The sequence below is a fragment of the Lutjanus erythropterus genome, chromosome 22 (genome assembly GCF_056507025.1).
Source record: "Lutjanus erythropterus isolate fLutEry1 chromosome 22, fLutEry1.hap2, whole genome shotgun sequence".
In the NCBI taxonomy this organism is placed as follows: Eukaryota; Metazoa; Chordata; class Actinopteri; order Lutjaniformes; family Lutjanidae; genus Lutjanus; species Lutjanus erythropterus.
In genome coordinates, this window is record NC_139338.1 from 17,515,586 (window position 1) to 17,536,000 (window position 20,415).

Here is a 20,415-nt window from a genome sequence, read left to right on the forward strand (position 1 = left end):
AGCTGTTGTCTTGTCACCTTGTGTCCCTCCCACTGTCGTGTTTTTTTCTCTCTTGTCCTCTCCTCTAGCTGGCCTCCGTCCTGTGTCTATCCTCCTGGAGTCTCCTGTCCGGTCACGTCATCCTTCTCCTCTCCTCCACTTTTCTTTCTCCTGTAGCCGTTGTCTCTCCTCTTCTTCTCTCCGTGTGTCCTCCTCTGTCTCTCCTTTGAGTTGTTTGTGTCACTGATGATGAGAGGGAGACACTTTGATTTGATTTTCTGGGGACAGACGGCCTCTAGTTTTGATTGCCCCTTCCTCCTGTCAATGCTGACGTCATGTCCTGTGTGCTGTGACTACTTCCTCCCCTTCGTGCAGATGTTTGGTAAGATAGCGCTGAAGGACCAAACACAGATCAACAGGAACAACAATTTCCAGACGTTCCCACAGGCGGTGCTGCTGCTCTTCAGGTGAGGAAGATGAATAGGCTCCTCGTCTTCATCTTTTGCACCCCTCTTTTACCTCCCCTCTTCCTTTCCTCCCTCCTCTTCTTCATTCTTCTCATTTCTCTTAATATCAACCATTTGTTCATGGATTGCACATCTTCTGCTCTTTCTACATCATTCTGTTCTTCTTCTCCCTCCATTGTTAATTTCTGCAGTGTCACATCAACAACAATAACTTGTCCTGATCTCCTATATTTTGACATGAGAGGTCACCGCTGACATTTTATGATAGCAGGGGTTAATTAAATGCCAGGATATCTCTAAATGTCAAGCTGTAAATTCAGCCAACTCTGTGACTCTGCACAAGAGCCAGTTTGAGAAAATAGTCATTTTCTACCATGAAACATGTTTTTGTAGCCGTGCCAAAGTTAAAATTTTAGATTTTTCACCAAAGATCTGACATAGAATCACCAGTTACTCAGCACCACTGAACAGCATTCAAACTCTCCGATCTGTATGCCTGTATGCTCAGTAGTTAGCCAATAATTGTTGACATTGACTCTTGAAAGTTGACTCTGATTTACCGCCAAATATTCTGACCCAATGAGGAGGACACCTTGTCAGAGGACTCTACTGATAATGCATTTAAACTGCCTGGATCCGGTCTCAGAAACCTCTCTGTCCTGTGTGGTTTTGATGATGGTAAGATTCTATGCAGGGGACAAAAAGCATAGAAATTGAAAGGATAGATCACATAGAATAATATAAGGTGTGGTTTGGCGCGCTGTCTTCTTCTCTTGCAAAATGAGATATTTAATTACAGCGTTTTGGAACACAGACCTTCATCAGGTTATTTTACACAATAAAATGATGATGATGATACTTTTACAGTCAAAATTAGTCTGATGTTTTCCTTGCCATTTGCAGTACAGATGACAAGCATTAAGACAAGAAACAAAAAACACATTTCACATTTCAGGGCAATGAGACATATATCAGATATGTCTCTGATTACAAGTGAAGAAGACAGTATGCTGGAGTTTTTTGTTCTATGTTGTTAACCTATGGTTGATCTATAGGTGTGCAAAAGTTTTGGTCACTGTCATAAAACCATAAAAAGCATGTGGTCTATTTATTCATATTCTATGCACTGACCCCTTCATGGAATATATCATAGCAATGGGCTTCCATTCAGAGAGACAGCATACTTGGATACTTCATAACGCTGTGTAATTTGAATCTAGCAAACAATCACCACTTGATAAATGATATCAAAACCCACCAAAAATGATTATTTGGCAAAACAGTAGCTGCAGAGTTTCATAGTACTGAAGTATTCAGAATGGAAGACAGCTGTAGTTTGGACAAGTTCAACAAAAGCAAATATGGAATCACATTTCTTTGCTGTTGCTCTGTACATTTGGTGTATTAGGATATAATTATGATGTGTTTTTTTGCTCTTTATGTTGTTCACACTCTAACACTTGCGCATATGTGTGTGTGTTTGTGTTTATGTGCGTGTGTGTCTGCCTTTTTCTGTCTTTGTATCTATGTGCATATGTGTGTCACTATATGCTTGTATGCCCATATGCATACATGCATACATCTATGTGCCTGTATATCTGTGTGTTAATGCATAAATGCACATGTGACTCCATGCTGGTGCATGGATACACACATGCACACATCTATGCCTTTATATGTTTCTTTTATGTATCTGTATATGTGTCCTGTATCTTTGCATGCATATGTGCGTCAATGTGCGTGCATACTTGTGTGGATGTGTGCATGCATGTCTCTCTATCAGGTGTGCGACAGGTGAGGCGTGGCAGGAGATCATGCTGGCGTGCTCGCACAGTCGGCCGTGCGAGAAAGGATCGACCAATGAGAACAGCTCATCCACCGAGGTCTGTGGCAGCCAGTTTGCCATCATTTACTTTGTCAGCTTCTACATGCTCTGTGCCTTTCTGGTGAGTACAGTGACAAAAAAAGATTGAGACTTTTAACGTTTGTCTTTTAAATCAACTGAAGCACAGTATTTAATAAAAATTACAGCAATCGTCACATAACACTGGTTGTAGTTAGGGAAAGTGAAAAAAAAACAATCAAAATCTTTCATAGATTTGATACTTTCTAATTGTTTTAGGCATCAAGGTAGGCAGTGTTTGCAAAGTATATCAGTGCTGTGTGTTAGATGAGAAAATCAATACCACTATCATACCTGTTTGTTGGATATAATGCAACAGCCAGCAGGTGGTTAGCTTAGCACAAAGATGTAGACGGCAAACAAAGTGAAAAGATGACAAGTTGTAGTTTTATGGGGATTTTTTTGGTGTAGTATCTTTAAGCCAGGCACACTGATTTCCTGGAGTGTCATTGTCACCATATAACACGTTAAAGGCATATTTGATTGATAGTATTAGTTTTTTATTTTTATGTGCACCGTTAATGAACACACTCATGTTGCAGGCTACACCTATGTATGGAAGATGCTACTGTGATTGAACTTGATTAATTCACTGCATGATGTTATTGGTTATAGGTTGAAACAGCTGATCTATAATCAGATATAGTTTTTAGTGTAGTTCATGATTGATTCCTGTTTCTCCGACAGATCATCAACCTGTTTGTGGCCGTCATCATGGACAACTTTGACTACCTGACACGTGATTGGTCAATCCTGGGACCTCATCATCTTGATGAATTCAAAAGGATCTGGGCTGAATATGACCCAGAAGCTAAGTAAGTTTACAGAGCCTTAACAGCACACAATATGTCATCCAGTAATTTGTCTTTCATCTGCAGAGGTTGTTTTAGAGAGTCACTATAATGTGTTCTGTGCTGTTTACAGGGGAAGGATAAAGCACCTGGATGTGGTGACTTTGCTGCGGAGAATCCAGCCTCCCCTTGGCTTTGGAAAACTCTGTCCACACAGGGTGGCCTGCAAGGTAAACACACACACACACACACGGTCCCACAAATTCCTGAACATGTGAAGGCTGCAGAGCTGTAAAAAAATATTTTATCAGGCTCAGATTCAGTCTGCTAGTATTTTTTGGGTTAAAATCACTGTATTTGCTAGGTGTGATAAATATACAGAAATTTGTCTTTGTGATATCAATGTGATGACATATTGACAGCTCATAACACCTTCCACAATGACTCACATGGCATATTGACAACAGATCGTTCATGTAGAGAAATACTTGCGATATTTAGACATCAACATCTCTCCGGAGGATAATTAGTAGTGACCGTATGTCAAACTACTGTCTGCCCATTTTCAACAAACTGCCAGCTGCCAGCATCTATTGGCAGCTGACACTTGAAATCTACCTGTTCATCATTTTCATCATCATTTCTTCCAGCGTCTGGTGTCAATGAACATGCCTCTGAACAGTGATGGAACAGTGATGTTCAATGCCACGCTGTTTGCCCTGGTCAGAACTGCACTCAGGATCAAGACAGAAGGTAACAGACACATATGAAACAGATACAAAAACACATGTGGTCAGCACATCACCAAAATTAGCATATATATGCAGGTTTTTAAGTGCTAAATCCACTAAAAATAGGCAATTGACTATTGGTAAATGCGCTAATATACTGTCCCATAGATACTAACACAGACGCTCATATGCTGAGGCTGTCAAACTAGACAGGCTGTGTGGTAAGTGTAGTGTGCAATTATGAAAATACCCTTTTGATCCTAGAGGATGTATGCTGTTTGTGTGCGTGCAGGTAACCTGGAGCAGGCCAATGAAGAACTGAGGGCGATAGTGAAGAAGATCTGGAAGAGAACCAGTATGAAGCTCTTAGATCAAGTAGTGCCCCCTGCTGGTGGTATGTAGACTCTGCAACACAGATTCTCACACAGTTTTTAACAATGAACACAAATCTTTAAAAGCTGATCAAAGTCATTTCATTTTCTTTTCTTATCTATGACCAAAACCTCTGCAGCGTCACTTGTAACAGCTTTTCTGGGGGGAAAAAGTTTAAGAATTATTATTACAATATTTTTTTTAATTTTATTTTATTATTTTTTTTGCAGATGATGAGGTAACAGTCGGGAAGTTCTATGCTACCTTCCTCATCCAGGAATATTTCCGCAAGTTTAAGAAGAGGAAAGAACAAGGGCTGGTGGCAAAGGTGCCCCCCAAAACTGCCCTCTCTCTGCAGGTACACAAACACCCAGATGTTTTATTTATCTTTGATCATAAATCTGTCATATTTGTTACATTGTAAGGACATTTTTAGAAGTGTGTCCTTGATAGATCTCAAAATGATTAAACAAATTTGAGGGTGGTTACAGTGTATGCATATATTGTGTGAACAGAGATGCTTTTCTCAGTGTTTCGACCGCACAATAAACATGTTAGTCATTGTGTTACTCATCTATAAGTGCAACACTTCACAGTGTTTGGTCTGTGTTTAGGCGGGCCTGCGGACGTTGCATGACATCGGTCCAGAGATTCGGAGGGCCATCTCTGGAGACCTGACTGTGGAGGAGGAGCTGGATAAAGGCTTGAAGGAGCCTGTGTCGGCTGCCTCCGAGGACGATATCTTCAGGGTAAAGGTCGGATACACACACCCTCTATCACTCTCCAGAGAGAGAAAGAGAGAGAGAGATGATCAGCGTCCAGCTTGAAGCTACATTACTGCTCCATGCACATACACGGACATGCTTGCATGTGCTCAGAGGTTCAAAAAGACATTTAAAGGGAGAATTTTGCACTTTTCATGTGGATGTCCAGTCAGTGGTGATGGTAAATGTATTCAGTTGAAGCAATAAATTTCTCAGTGTCCCTATATTCCTGTATGAGTTCTCCTGCTGCAAAATCTGTAGTTCTTCCTGCATTCACTGATGCCACTAGACACAGGAAGAATTACAGGTTTTCAACTTTCAGTCCCAGGGTGGGCTAGATGAGTGTTTTTGTCACCTAATGCTATGTTTTGGCCAACAAAGTAATAGCTGTATGTTAGGGTGGTGATACATGGCAACATGGGCATAGGTGTCAGAAGATTTTATGCATTTTATCGTGTTATGTGTAGGTGCTGTTGGCAACTACATTTACCATCAACGCTCACTGGACAGCCACATGAAAAGTGCCAGATTTTCCTTTTTAAAAGCCTCATTCTCCACCACATAGCTTGGCTACCAATCACTGCAGGTACTGAACTAGATTTTAATACATTTTGGAAGAACAATCAACTAGCTGCTGTAAACTGCAAAATAAGAGCAACAGAACATTTCGTCACAAAAGCAAAACAATGAAATCAAACAAACAGCATTTCATTTAACAGTTGAGCACTGTAGGTGTAAGCCTCTGACAAACACACACACCTCTTCGCTCAAGGGTGAGTTATGCCTCCATAGTCATTGCCACATTCATGCTTTGTTTGGATAACTGCTATATTTTGTTACTTTTACATACTATAAAGTATGTAACACAGATAGACTGAAGTAAGTGGTTATGAATCTTTTAGAGCAACATAACTTAATTATAAAGAGAATCACACCACACTCCCGAAACCTATCTTCTATTATGGATTCAACATGAAAAACTATAGTAAAATTCCTGACAGTTGGTATAACCATTTCAAATTTTAATTATTGTGAACCATGTTTGATTACCATGCTTCATGGATACTGTCCAGGATCAACCAAAATTAGCAACAGTCTCCCAGGCACAGGCACAGCAGCAATGTAGATTTGTTTTGAGTCAGTGAAAACATTGACATTGCAAAGGACATGAAGCCATTTTAAACTGTCAGGAGGTTTTCAGTATAAAACTGAAATGATTTCATGGTGTGTATCAGTACTTTTTGTACCATGATAATACTGAGAACTATGATAATTTTGGTCATCATAATTGTGATATGAAATTTTCATACCGTTTCATCTCTATCTGTTATTAAGCATTATGGAGATTTTACGCCAAGATTTAGTGCCTGACTGGTTCACTTTCAAAATCATCCTGCTCCCATGTCAAAGGTTGCATCTAGTAATATTATATTTCTGATTTGGGAAATAGACGCAAATACAGCCTGTTCTTGGTCTGTGAAACAAGGTCTTTGTTTTGCATTTTCATTTTGGCTGAGTAAAGCTTTGTTGCTGCTAGAAGTGAATGTGACAATAATAATTCTGACTGAGTGTTTGAGTGTAGTAAGATATAAAGATATTTTGATGTAAATATTTTGACACAATGCCTTTCGCCAGTATTCTCCTTTTCTTTCTCATCTCTCCTTTACTCGTCTCTTCTTCCTTTTCTGTCTCTTCCATTATCTTGATTCCCTTACCTCGTTTCCTCATCTTCCTATCTTTCCTCCTACCCCACAGCGTACAGGTGGCTTGTTCAGCAACCACGTCAACTACTACAACCAGAGCGACGGTCGTGGCTCCTTCCCACAGTCCTTCACTACCCAGCGTCCCTTGCACATCAGTCAGAAGGGCTCCCCCTGCGAAGGCGAGAGCCCGTCCCACGAGAAGCTCATGGACTCGACCACTTTCACCCCTTCCTCTTACTCTTCATCAGGCTCCAACGCCAACATCAACAATGCCAACAACACCGGCATGGCTGGGGTGGCGACCCAGGGAATCAGTCGATTCCCGAGCCCGTCCATAAGCACTGTTGACGGGCACACGGGACAGCCACTCACCCCCATACTGCTGCCAAGATCAGCATGGTGCTTTCCTCCAAAAAGGTGAGTGCAGCAGATTACATCTTATCAAGTGTTTAACATCATTTTCTTTTATTGAAGTTTTGTCTTTTTCCTTTCCTACTTTATGTGCTCTTGAACTGAGAATTATTAGTCTGGCTCATTTTCTTACCATCACTACAGCTATTCAGCTCATCTGCTAATGTAATGAACAACATGACATTTCAGTATAGACATAAATGGTTCTTCTATTTCCTTCATTTTCTTTTTCTTTCCTTCTCTCTTTCCTGTATTTTGTTTCTGGTGGCGAGCAGGACGTGTTTTTATGACACCCTCATGCGGTATGTTGCCAGGGGACAGAGAGAAACAGAGTGTTTGTGAGTGCGTTGTGTGTGTGTGTGTGTGTGTGCTGTGTTAGTCCCCTAAATGCGTGCAAAAGGTTTCAAAATGCTATATAAAATAACTGCTGTCAGAGTGCTATAGTGAGACTTGTTGCTATGCACCTAATGCTTTGGTTGCCATAGCAAAAGCCAGGCCTCTATGCTGCTACTGTAAAATCTGCTACCAAAGCAATAGATGGACTGTTTGGTGCAACATGGCCAAACGTTTCCTATCAAAGGCTCTTATTGCTGCTGTTCTCTGCTGTTATATTTAATGGCAGGTCTGGGTTAGACACAATGTCTGTTCTTTGTCCATCGCCTACATAGAAACTGTAATGTGTGGAAACACCTGAAAGCTCATACTCATCTCCTAATGTGATTCTAATAGCCCAGCACATTTGTTGTACAGTTGTGGAGTATTTAGTTTAAACAAAGTGTATTGTACTGGGTTAACTACTGCTGCATTGTCATGGATGCTCTTTTATTTTTGCCACTATGGAGAGAGGGGTCTAAGGATGGTCTGTCTGTCCCTCTAAGTCTGTCAGTCGGTCCATCTAACTAGGTAGATTGGATATCTGTGTTCCCTAGAGGTTGATTCCTAATGATTTTGGCAGCCCCCTCACAATTTACTTAATGTACTTACTGTAACTTCATCCCCAGAGGATGAACATTTTCCATTTTAGTCACAACATGAGCTTTGAACAGGCAGATTGTTATTAAATTTTCTTAACATATCTGTGCTCCATGGGATGAGCCCTTTCGGATTTTAATGACCTCTCTACCCTCAGGACGATTTTTATACTATTACTGGCAAAGCTATGAGAACAGCAAAATCAGTAATATGTTGGTCATTTATCCTTCTTGAAGAAACATTGTAGCTGTCAGACGTTAGCTAGCAGGGCTTTAGACTTCTGTTTTTATTTTTAGACTTGGGTTCCTCTGAAGATTAAGATTCTTGGTAGAGGACAGCTTGTTTATAGTAAAGAAGAGAGGGAAGTTTAGCTCCTTAATTTTCTCTATGTATAATTTTGAGTGATTTAGAATTAAGTGCTCCATTACAGGCAAGCAAAGTATAAGCTTGGCGATACACTATCTCTTTGGATTTTCTTGATTTAGCGTCAAGGTAACTTCCACCCAGCTGCCAAGTATTACAGACTTAGTCAGGTGTTATTCAAATGCTGTTCTAACCCAGAGTTTGCTGTGGTGCCCTTGAATAGCTGCGGATTAAAGGGACATCTTGACATTTTGAAATGCAGTTTGTTTTTCTTCACCAGGCAGTTCTTATGAGCGTTAGCATTGTGATGACTCTTGGTTTAATTTGAAACACAACCTTTTTTAGACCTTTTTCATAACAGCCATGTTGGTATGAAATAGTGGGTAAACACAGTTTTTTTCAATGATAGTAATTAAGGTCCACATTGAGGTGCACAATAACAGCACCCTGACTCTGTTTGACCTGAATGAAACAAAACCTTTATTAGTATCATTGTTAACACCTGTGTTTACTCTACTGTTTCCTGTCAAAAATGGTCTTATAACAATTGGTTTCGGGACACTGACTTGTTGTAGCCTTTTAGCAAACAATCTGATGAAGAAGAAAAGATTAAACTTCAAATGTCAGGATGTCTCCTTAAAGCTTAAGTCTGGAGTATGAAACAGATGTGGACAGCGGGGTGACAAGACATCTTTGAAATATAAAGAGAATACAGCTTCTTACAGATTATATGTGTTTGTATTAAAACAGAAAAACACCACAGAACCAAGATTTTAGCATTTTAAAATAATAGGTAATAGGTGTTTTCAGACCAGATTAACTTTTTCATAGTTCTAAGAACAGCTGGAGGGACACCACCCCCTTTTCTGTGTCCATACTGTGAGAACTGGAAATGATAGTTCTGAAAAACACTATTTTGAGGGACTTTTTTAGCTCTTTCTTGTGATTTGCAGCTGCATCTCAAACCCAAACAGTACATTTTTGTGTTTCACTTTAGACTGATTGCTTACACTGGCATTTCCCTTGAAATATCTTGATAAAATGGATATTTGTTAGTTGGCCATCTGTGGGTCAGTGTTCTTCTCTGAGTCATCGCCTCTTAGCTTGCCTTACCTCCTTGCTCTCTTGACTGCATAACCTAAATTAGGGCTACAATTAATGATTATTATCATCGTCAATTAATTTGTCACTTGTGTTCTCAATTAATCGATTAGTTATTTGGTCCATCAAATGTCAGAAAATGGACAAATCACTGTTTACCAAAGCCGAAGTCTTGTCTTATTTTGCCTACAACCCAAAGATACTCAGTTTACTGTCACAGAAGAAGTTGTCGATTAATTTAATAGTTGATTAATAATCAATTAATCATTGCAGCTCCAACCAATCCCTGGCCAGTTTATATCACGTTAGCGTTCCTATATGCGGTGAAAATGCAAACAGAAAAAAGTCCTTGAAGGTGTGTAGTTCTCAGTGGCAAGTTGCTCTTAAAGAGTCCCCAGAACTGTTTGGTCTGAAAACATATAATGAGACAAAGTTAAAGAGTTTTTGTTTTCTGCTATAAAAATTATATCCAAGTTAATGTCGGCACCACCATGTGGGTCCACCTCTTAAGAGATGAGTACAAAAGACATCACTGGATTCTAGGACTTCATTGGCTTTCACTTTAAATGATGAGAACAGCATAAAAAGTGTTTAATTTCCCAGTAGGCCCACATTAAGATGGTGCTCTCCAAATATGCTAACATCACATAACAAGTTATTATCGTCTCTCCGAATCTTTGATTTCTAAAGATGTCTGCACCTCAGTCGTGCTATCAGTTTGTCATATTCCAGCTGTTGCCTTTGATGCTTTTTACCATGTTGCTTTAACAAAATAGTTTCCAGCTGCTTCTCCTCCTTCTTTTCCTCTGGCTTTTTCTTCTTCTCCATCCTCCTCTTTCCTTCTCCTACATGCAGTAGCTAAGCCTCAGTGGGTTTCTCCGTTGCTCCTCCTCAACTCCTCTCAGAGCTTTTTGCTAATCAGCTGCTTCTTTTTTCCTGTGTGTGTGTGTGTTTACATGTCTGCCTATGTGTCTACCCGTTGTTCTGTCTGTGGTCTGTGTTTATGTTCATTTTGTTTTATTTTGTGTCGGGTTGTGTGTTTCTGTGTTTGTCTGCAGCTCGGACTCAAGTGACAGCCGTCTGCCAATAATCCGAAGAGGCGAGGGGTCAACGGAGGAGACGTATGATGAGAGCTACACTGATGACAGGGAGTACCATGAGGATGACCACTCGCTCTCCTCTGACATGTACTGCTGAAACAGACATACACCCTAAATAATTTAGCTTTCATGTTTTTAAATTTCTTTAGTTTCTTGGTGTGTCTTTCATTAACTCCTCCTTCTGTGTGTCTGTGTACTCACTAGGCTAGTGTATCATGATGATACATGTAAGCAGTTGACTCCCATGGAGGAAGGAGAGGAGGTAGAAGACAGAAGAGGAGGAGGGTGGCAGTCTCCAAGGAGAGTTTTCCTCTGCCCCACTTCTCTGGGTGAGTAGACACACATGTGCTATGTCTGCTCATGTAAACACAACGCCTCTGTTTTCTATACTTGACTCATTTTTACATTCTCTGTGTGTGTGCTAGGGCGGAGATCGTCCTTCCACCTGGAGTGTCTCAGGAGACAGTCAAGGCCAGATGTCTCCCAGAAGACAGCTGTACCCCTACACCTTGTACATCATCAGGTAGAAGTTGCCTGCAAGATAAACACAAACATACTGTTACATTTAGACTGGGCTGCAGCAACAAAGATTAATTTAATTAGATTAGTTCTAATGGGAGTTTAGCAAAACTCAGTTAAAAATTAATAAATCTAGCGCTCTGTTGCACAATTTAAAATGAACATCCATGTAGTAAATCCAAATTTATTTATGTAGACCAAAATAAGAGATGCTTTCTTATCCAAATTAAGATAAATAAAGATATCAAAAATCAATTTGAGTGATGTCAAAAACATTGGTGAGAAAACTAAAGTAAGGTTCAAAAAGAGGTTTAAATTTAAATTAAATTAAAGTTAAATCATGATTTAATCTGGTTTTAAAAAAAATCCTTGTTGGTGTAGCCCAGTCTTAGATGCACACAAACAAGTTGTAAATACAGGATCCCTGCCTTCATCCCCTCTTCCTGCTCGTCTCTGACAGTCTCCCTCTGCTCTCTTCCTCCTCCAGGCTCTGGCAGTCGCAGGGTTGAGTCCTCTGCTAAGAAGGAGTCACTCACCTACCCTCTTCAGCCGGCTGTGCTCCACGCCTCCAGCCAGTCCCACAGGTATAACGCATCCTGTGCACACATCAAAGCCAAAATAGCTGTTTGTCAAATACTGGCAGAGATGTTGCAGTACATTTCCTCTGCAAGCACAATTGTACCTTTATTTAATGAGGAAAAAAACAGGCCACTGAATACAGAATAGTGTATTTTGACATTCATATGTTATGTCTGCTTTTTATGTCATGTTGCAGCTTTCTCATCATGCTTGTTGAGATAGATATTTTCTCCTAACTGTTGCTTATCCTGTCTTTGTTTTTCTAGCCCATGGCAGCGATGCCTCCTACCAGCGAGTGCCCTCTCTTAGGCTAGAGGGCTCTAACTCCCATGAAAAGCTCAATACCAGTTTGCCCTCTGTCAACTGTGGGCCCTGGTAAGACCAAGTACCTTGAAAAGAACTGTTAAATTTCACAATTGTCCAAGTAGCAGTTATGATGATACTTATGACACGGAAGGAATAATGATTTTGACAATAAATAAATGATAATTAATTGCTCCTAGGTACAGCGACAGTAATGGGAACAGCCGGGTGCCCAGTCCTAGCCCCAGTGGGTCAGTGGCCAATCAAAGACCACCACGGCCGGTGTCGCTCACAGTGCCCTCGCTACTGGGAAAAGACTCCAGCTCGCTGTCCCACGGCAGCGCAGGCAGTCTGGTGGAGGCGGTGAGTGTTGGAGAAGGTTTTACTCTACTTGTCACTACTACTGTTATCAATGCATATAATTTGACTCATCACAAATAAGAATAATTTTAAAAGATAATAATAATCAGGACTTTTCTCTCCCACTCCTTCCATTCTGTCCCCCCATTTCTCTCTGTCTTCCTCCCTCTGTCCATTCCTCATTTTTCCTGTTTCCCTCTCCAGGTGCTAATATCAGAGGGTTTGGGTCATTTCGCCCAGGACCCGTCGTTCATCGAGGTGACCAAAGCCGAGTTGGCGGACGCCTGCGACATGACCATCGAGGAGATGGAGCACGCTGCCAACAACATTCTCAACGGCAACACCGCCACGAACACCACATCCAGCACCTCCTCAACCTCCCAGCACAGCCCCAATGGCAACCTCCTCCCCTTCCACACAGCAGCGGCGGCGGCAGCGGCGGCAACGCACAGGGACCAAGTGGTCAGTGAGGCCGGGGAGGAGGCCGGAGGCAGCAGAGGCTCCGTCCACGGACCGTCCTCGGTGGAGGAGCGGCAGGAGCTGCTGGCAGGGGGGAGGGGAAGAGAAGAAGAGGAGGAGGAAGAGGCAGAAGTGAAGGAGGAGGGGCACCACATAAGCTCGGTCATGATTGGAGGAGGAGTGCGGCAGAGGAACAGCGGGCTGTTGGAGGACGAGGATATGGAGTGTGTGACGAGTTTGTAGAAGTCGGCTTGACGGGTTCGATTGGCCGACTGGCCCCTCTGACATCATCAGAGACTTGTCAGTGCTGGGTAACAGCGCCACAGCTGGCTCTGTCTGTCCCCGCCCCTCACACACACACACACACACTGTCTGCCTCTCTGCCAGACGTAAGCGCTCTGGACATTGGCGGCCAGTGACGCAACCTTAAACACCTGGTTTGTTGGTTTCTATGAGTTTGTATGTGTGTGAATATTTGTAGTAAAGTATACCACACTATACTCTATATTATCTGAGTGTGTGCTCCTGTGTGTGTGTGTGTGTGTGTGTGTGTGTGTGTGTGTGTGTGTGTGTGTGTGTGTGTGTGTGTGTGTGTGAGCTATGATTTTCTCTATTTGTACGTGTACGTGAGTGCGTGTGTTCTCCACACGTGTCTGAGTGTGTCTCTAAAGTGCCTCACAGTTTTATCATGTCCTCAAAGTGTGAAGAGCAGAAAAGTAGAGACAAGCAAAAAAGGAAGCAAGGAGGAAAGGAGGGAAGGAAGGAGGAATGAAGGAAGGAAAGGTAGAAAGGAAACAACAGAAGCAGAAGTCGACATAGTGTGTTTCTTGTTTTCATTTCCTCTGCCTACTTTGGTGTTGTGTTTTTGTTGTTTGTCTGGCCGCCATGAAGCCAGGTAGGGGACAGCAGACCAGCTTGTGGGAGGGGTCAGTTAAGGATTCAAATCTGACCGCGCCCACTTGAGGTCAAAGGTCAACACCTCCTTCTTGGTTCACTGATGACGAAGCGCTGTATTTGAGTAAACGGGGGCGAGGAAAACCCTGTTTGAAATCTCATTTCTCTTCCTCTTCCAAAGCTAAAGGAACCTTGGAGCACAGCCCTGCCAGCCTGGGGGTGGGATTAAAGGTGACATGCCACCCTCAGCCAAAGCGGGGGGAAGGATTTGAGGGATGGACCAACAGCCAACAGCTGTAGGGGGGGGGCACGGGCAGAGAGAGACACTAGCCAGCTCTTTTATCCGCTGGTGGATAAGACGCCAGTGAGAGACTTCGCCTCCTCCGCCGCTTTTCCTTGTTTGGCCACGCCCTTTTCCTGCACCAACAGGAAATGGGAGGAGCATTTGGTGGCTAAGCAGAGACAGCGAGCCCTCCTTTTTCTGCCTCATACCTCGCCGTTCCTCACTCCTCCCTCTCTCCTTCCTCCCTCCTCTTTGGTTAATTCCACCATCCGTCTCCCTCCATCACCGCTGGGTTTTTGCTTTTTCAGCCCTCCGGGAGGCGAGTGTGTCGAACAGGGCAACAGAGATGGGAGGGTGGAGGAGAGGATGGGAAGTGACTGATTGAAAAGAAAACAGACTCTGGGCATGGATCTACAGAGGATCTGTCCATCAATCAACCTCACTTCCTTCTCCGAGACCCTCCTCTTCCTCTCAGCGTGAAATCCCATTGGATTTGCTGCCACACACTCTCTCTACAGACCACGCCCACTATGTATTTAACAGTTCAATATTGTGCAAAACTGGCTAGCCATGACTATTTTGTTTTATATTCATGATGTTATTGGTTTAATTTATCCTTGATTTGTTTGCACAATCGGGGTGCTGGTCTTATAAATGTATTTTTGCTCGGTTTATTTTAGGAGAATTTTAAGAGGTTTTAAGTATCGAAGCAGGGCGTAGTGTTTGCGTGCGAGTGTGTAACTATATTTGGGTGTGTGTCTGCGTTTTAGTACAGGACGTATGTGTGTGTGTGTGAGTGTATGAGATAGCGTGTATCTAAAAGAGGGGTCTTTCTCTCTATCAGTATGCACCTTTTACAGATTGTATCTATTTATTTATTTATTTTTCCCAGAAGAGAAAAAAATGTATGTGAGGATGTACGTTTGTATGTGTACTCTAAAAAGCTGATTTTAAGCCTAGACAGTAAATTAAGGTAGCATTACAAGTATGGTATTGTGTGTGTGAGAGAGTGTGTGCGTGTGTGTATGTGTGTGATAATGGGCCTCCTTAACACAGGGTTACCATGGACAGGCATGCTTCCAAAGCTTTGTGGTTTCTTTAGCACGGTTTTTACTTTTTAGCCAAGCTGCAGAGTCAGAAGCCACTCTTATCTTTTGGAAATGAGTCATCACATAACTTTTCTTTATTGTCCATGTAGGTGTAAGGTCTCCTGCAAAGTCAGAGTGACGGTTAAGTTTACAGCGGTGAGGAGTTTCGGCGTTTGCAGCTTGGCCAGAAGGTAACAAGCCTTTTTTGGCATTTGCTGCTTTTCTTCTTTACGGTGGATAGATGGTTGCTCTGACTGGTAGAAGCACCAAATTCATACTGCCACAGTGACGCCTCGTGAACTGAACTGGGGGGTGACGACGCCCCCATTGCTCGGCTGTAAACACACCGTAATCACATGAGTTCATCATTTAATCATAGTTTCAACTCCAAATGAACTATTAGGGCTGGTGTATAGATGCTGCAAGACTTCTGAATCACATCTCTTTGTCTGAGGTCTGCTGATATCACCAAACATAATGATTTATTATTGATTTATTGTCATTGCTAGAAATAAAATGGTTCCCTGTCTGTAATATCATTATACTACAGACAGGAAGCTTACTGGTAATTGATAAGATGTGATTATTGTTTGGTGAAACAGATCAGAAACTGTCATCTTGGAGGGAAGTTGTGTCCTGGATGATCCCCTGGTGTGATTTTTTTGTCTTTTCATTTCCTTGTAATGGATTTTCGGTAGCATGCTGACAACTTTTTATTGACCTTTCTCTATTATGGCACAGGTACAAACCTCAGGCCTCAGTACATTATTACACAGGGCACAGGTCTCTCTTGTATCTTCTCCAAAAAACATTCCTAATGTCAGTATCACATCCTTGGTACCAGTTGTCACATTTATTAAAAGATTTTATAATATATAAAGCTGAAATGACTCAATTCAGCTCTAAACATTTAGAAAAAGCATTGTTGTTACCACCACAATCCTGACGCAAAGTCAACTAGACACTAGGATAGTATTAAAAGCCTCAGTGCTTACATGCAGATACATTTCAGTAATAAAATCAATTTTATGTTAAGGTTACAGCATTAAAAGACTACTTTTAAACTCTTTTATTAGCTCTAAAAAGTCCAAATATGTTGCAGTAGCCTAGGACAATTCAACAAACAGTTATCTCTAAAAATGTCACTTTAAAACCCATTGAATTCCCACCCAGAGACATTATCACACAACTTATAGCCATTAGCATTCACTTTAATTTACCATTATTAAGGACTAACTGCTGAGCTCTCATTCCTACATGTAAAGCAGAGCAGGTTTTTGGCAGGGAAGGGTATGCATGAACACACTGCCATACACTGCATCCTGTGCCAGTAACAGACTTCTGACATTATTATGCAAACTAAATGTGAATGTTGAACGTGTTTTTAGTGGCAGTGCTGTTGTTGTTTTGTGGTTATGATCATACTGCAAACCCCTGAAGAAGTCTGTGTTGTCAAAGGAGATACCCTCCCTGACATTTAGTCTGTTTTTTTTTTCTTTTGGCTTTATAAAAAAAAAAACCTTTGGTATTTCTTTCTTTCTTTCACTTATTCTAAAAGCACCTCATAAAAATAGTTCTTTATTCAGATAACTTGGTACCATAAGCTAACGGGCTACTAGTTTCAGTATAAGCTGTGTTTTTTTTTTTTTAAGTCTAAAAGGTTAGAAAGGCAGATTTAGGTATGGTCAAACATGTTGATATGTGTGCAGGGAAGCATCTGGGTTCAGTGTTTTACCCTTAAAGTTAGCACAATCTCACTTTGTTCATTGTTTTGTTAAATCAGCCCTGGTTAAGTTTATTTAATCCTAAATTTAAAGGTCCATTGTGTAAGATTTCTGCAGATTTATTGACAGAATATGGCAGAAATTTTTAATTTTAGTATGTTTTCATCACTGTACAATCATCTGAAAACAAGAATTGTTGTGTTTTTTGTTACTGTATAATTATTAATTATATCTACAGAGGGCGCAGGTCCTCTTTCATGGAGACCACCATGTTTAACCGCCATGTTTTTACAGTAGCCCAGAACGGACAAACCAAACACTGGTTATAGATACAGCCCTTCACAACCATAGAAGTTTCACCTACATACTACTAAATCTTACACACTGGTCCTTTAAATGAGTTCACCTCCTGGTTATTTATGCTAATTCACTTGATGAACCTAATGCCTATTAGGTTTAAATCCTCAATGATAAACGTAACCAGCAGGCACCTGAATTGTAAAGTAGTAGTTTTTGTATCCATGCTGCTACTGAGGAGCCAGTGACTGTATCTGCTTTCTAACAACCATTTTATTTAGTATAGCAACAGCTATGAATGTCACTCTCTCAAGGCAGTTTTGATAAGAAACTTTAAGAAACGAACAGGGCTCAACAATAAGGAAGCGAGTAAAATTCCATGTCAGGCTTTTAAATCTAGGACCTCACTTGCCCAACCAGGCAAGTAGTTAACAAATTAATTAAACCATGAAACTATTTTGATAATTGATCCATTGCTCAAGTAATGTTTCACGGGAAAATGGCAGAAGAAACCGTTTTCAACCTCTCAAATATGGAGATTTCCTGCTTTTCTCTGTTTATTATCATATCAAAGTGAATATCTTTTGGTTTTAGACTGACAAAATGAAATATATAAAGACATCATCATGGACTTCGCTATTACATCCCTAGATTAAATATGACAGTTAACTTTAGTCTTTGTTTTTATTTGACAACAGCTAATAAGGTACCCAGTTTGACTTTGGGCATGTTTATTCTTGGCCCACTTGCCCAGTCAGACAAAAAACATTAATGTTGAACTTTTATCAATTAATTCTCCAACATAGAACCGTTCTCAGACTTGACCAAGCTAAAATTAGGATGGCTGTTTAACATATTTTCTTATCCTTCATGCTCATAGCCTTAAGATGAATAATCACACATCATAAAATCATTCATAATCATTCAGTGTCACCTCCAGCTTTGAGGATGAAAGAACATACATGATGCATACATGCACCCATAAGTCACACTCAGTTCAAATCCTTTATTTTTGTGCTCCTTATTCATGTTCACCCTATAGAAGTAATCCTGCATATCAGAAGTGCCAAACCAGGCTTTGTTGTGTCTGTGTAAAGGCTCTTTGGTGTCAGGTTAGAAAGATTCAGAGGCCTGTGGTGCCCTCGTGTGGAGTGGAGCAGCATTGCGGACAGTTTTGTGTTCTATGTAGGTTAGCATGAACTCCGAGGTGTTGTGTTGCAGCAAATGGTATGAGTGGGTGTAATCCTGCATCCCACAAGATATGCAAAAACAATGCAATAACTATGACTGTATACAAGGTTCCCGAAGTAAATATACATGTGAAAGTGAAAAAAAAAATCATGATGATGTATCTTTTTTTTCTATTTGTTACATTTTTAAGTAAACTCAGTGGTTTCTGTGCCAGAGAAACCTAACATACTTGAAATCAGGTACATTGCAGTGCAGTATAGTAAAGATGTATTTATTTATCTTTATTGTGCCGGGGTGTTGGATCTGCATCCGTTGTCAGAAATGACTGCTGAGACAGAAACGTGAAGTTGGTGTTTTTGTTTGTGGTTTAACATCTACACCCAGAATGAGTAGCTGATCATTTATTTTGATGATTGAGCAGCACAAACATTAACTTCACATTCTTGCCTCAACAAGTTTGTGACTGAGCTACGTGGGCGTACCATCCATATTGCATGAGGTTCACATGTTGACATTGAGTGTGCCCAGTTTTGCAGTTGTTTTGTTTTGATCAGGTCGAGTATCATATCACATTATGACGGAGTAGCTATTTCTATTTAGTGTACATAACGATTAAAGTCAGTATTTCTTCTTGACTGTGGACAGCAGTGGACGGAGGGGTGTGTGGAAGGTGATTTTGCATATCTTGTGTCTGTCTTATGGACTCTTCCGTTCATTTTCTGATTCTTAACCCTGAGAAAGAGAGGGCTCATGTTTATATGATTGTTGAGAGAAAGCAAACTAAAGTATATTTGCTCCCCAGTTTAGACAGGCGTCACTACTTCCTTGCCTACATGTTGCCATACTGTAGTCCCTGTCTTCAACCTGTATCTTTCCCTCATCTGACATGTTAGTATGAAATGGACCAAACTACCCCTTAATTACTAGTTTCACATAATTATTGATAGATAATATTGGACAGACAAACACAGAGGCGGGAGCTGGATAACACATAAAACACTTTATTGCTTGCATGTTTTATTCAAGCACAAAGTGAACAAATGCATGAAAATATCATCTTAAAATCCACAGGTTAAACTGAGGCTGTGTCCCAATTCCATATCACACACTGATTCTGAGCAATTCTTAGTATTTAGTGTCTTCACACTAAACTTTAAAATAAGTGTGCTCAAAACAGTCACTATGCATAATAAAGCAATGCTGCAAATCATCAAAAGGGTACTTCACAGCTGTTTTGTTATTGATATTCCATAAAATATAAAAGAATAATGGGGGAAATTGATGCAACAGTGACTGAAATATCATGTTTAGTCATAATATGGGTCCAAGTATGCTTGATGCAACATTTCCCATAATTCAACAAATATTTCCTCTTCTGTAGACCTGCCCACTAAGGTTGGACATCACCAGTGGCCCCATAATACTTGGGTCACAATACAATATTATTACAGTTTTAAACATTTTACAATATGCTGAGTATTTTTGATAACATATATTACGATTTATTACCATTTTCACCTGCAATTTACTGAATATCCCACAAGGAACATTTTATCTATATAATCTAATTAGATAAAGTTTTCAGTCTCATGTTTATTGCAGCTAAATGGGATTGTCAAGCAGACAGACAGAACAACACTGTCATAAAAACCTATCAGTCCCACTGACTTTGATATCATTAGAAAAAAAAAACTCAGCACCATCTAGTGGATTGAACTAGAAGCTGATTTTATTAATCAGTTACCAAAACATTTAATTTGCATCTGCAGAATTAATAATGTTTGTATTCAAAGAACAATATTTGGCATTTGTGTATTGATACAATATTGCTACGCAAAGTTACACAATACTTTGCTATATCCATGTTTCCCCCTGTGATATGGATTTGGAACAGTCATTTTCAAGAGCTGACATTTTGACTATTTAGCAGAAAAAAAAACACTGATGTAACGAATAATCTTATTCAAGCCTCATTTCCACTGGTGCACCAGTAAACCAGCATGTACCAAACCACCAAAACCCTGACTGTGGATCTGAAACCACTGAGGACAATGTAGCCAT

General features: G+C 40.7%; 1 protein-coding gene across 1 annotated transcript in view; it reads left to right on the forward strand.

Moving 5' to 3' along the window:
- The window catches only part of cacna1c (calcium channel, voltage-dependent, L type, alpha 1C subunit), a 172,830-nt gene extending 158,428 nt beyond the window's left edge, over window positions 1-14,402 (forward strand). The window contains exons 35-50 of the mRNA XM_084711514.1: window positions 355-446; window positions 2,230-2,392; window positions 3,037-3,164; window positions 3,274-3,370; window positions 3,791-3,893; window positions 4,164-4,265; window positions 4,474-4,601; window positions 4,858-4,998; window positions 6,763-7,127; window positions 10,616-10,744; window positions 10,862-10,986; window positions 11,083-11,180; window positions 11,664-11,760; window positions 12,022-12,130; window positions 12,259-12,421; window positions 12,623-14,402. Coding sequence (XP_084567640.1) covers window positions 355-446; window positions 2,230-2,392; window positions 3,037-3,164; window positions 3,274-3,370; window positions 3,791-3,893; window positions 4,164-4,265; window positions 4,474-4,601; window positions 4,858-4,998; window positions 6,763-7,127; window positions 10,616-10,744; window positions 10,862-10,986; window positions 11,083-11,180; window positions 11,664-11,760; window positions 12,022-12,130; window positions 12,259-12,421; window positions 12,623-13,120 — 2,538 coding nt within the window. The 3' untranslated portion in view covers window positions 13,121-14,402. The remainder of the gene's footprint in view (window positions 1-354; window positions 447-2,229; window positions 2,393-3,036; window positions 3,165-3,273; window positions 3,371-3,790; window positions 3,894-4,163; window positions 4,266-4,473; window positions 4,602-4,857; window positions 4,999-6,762; window positions 7,128-10,615; window positions 10,745-10,861; window positions 10,987-11,082; window positions 11,181-11,663; window positions 11,761-12,021; window positions 12,131-12,258; window positions 12,422-12,622) is intronic.
- The last annotated feature ends 6,013 nt before the right edge of the window (window positions 14,403-20,415 follow it).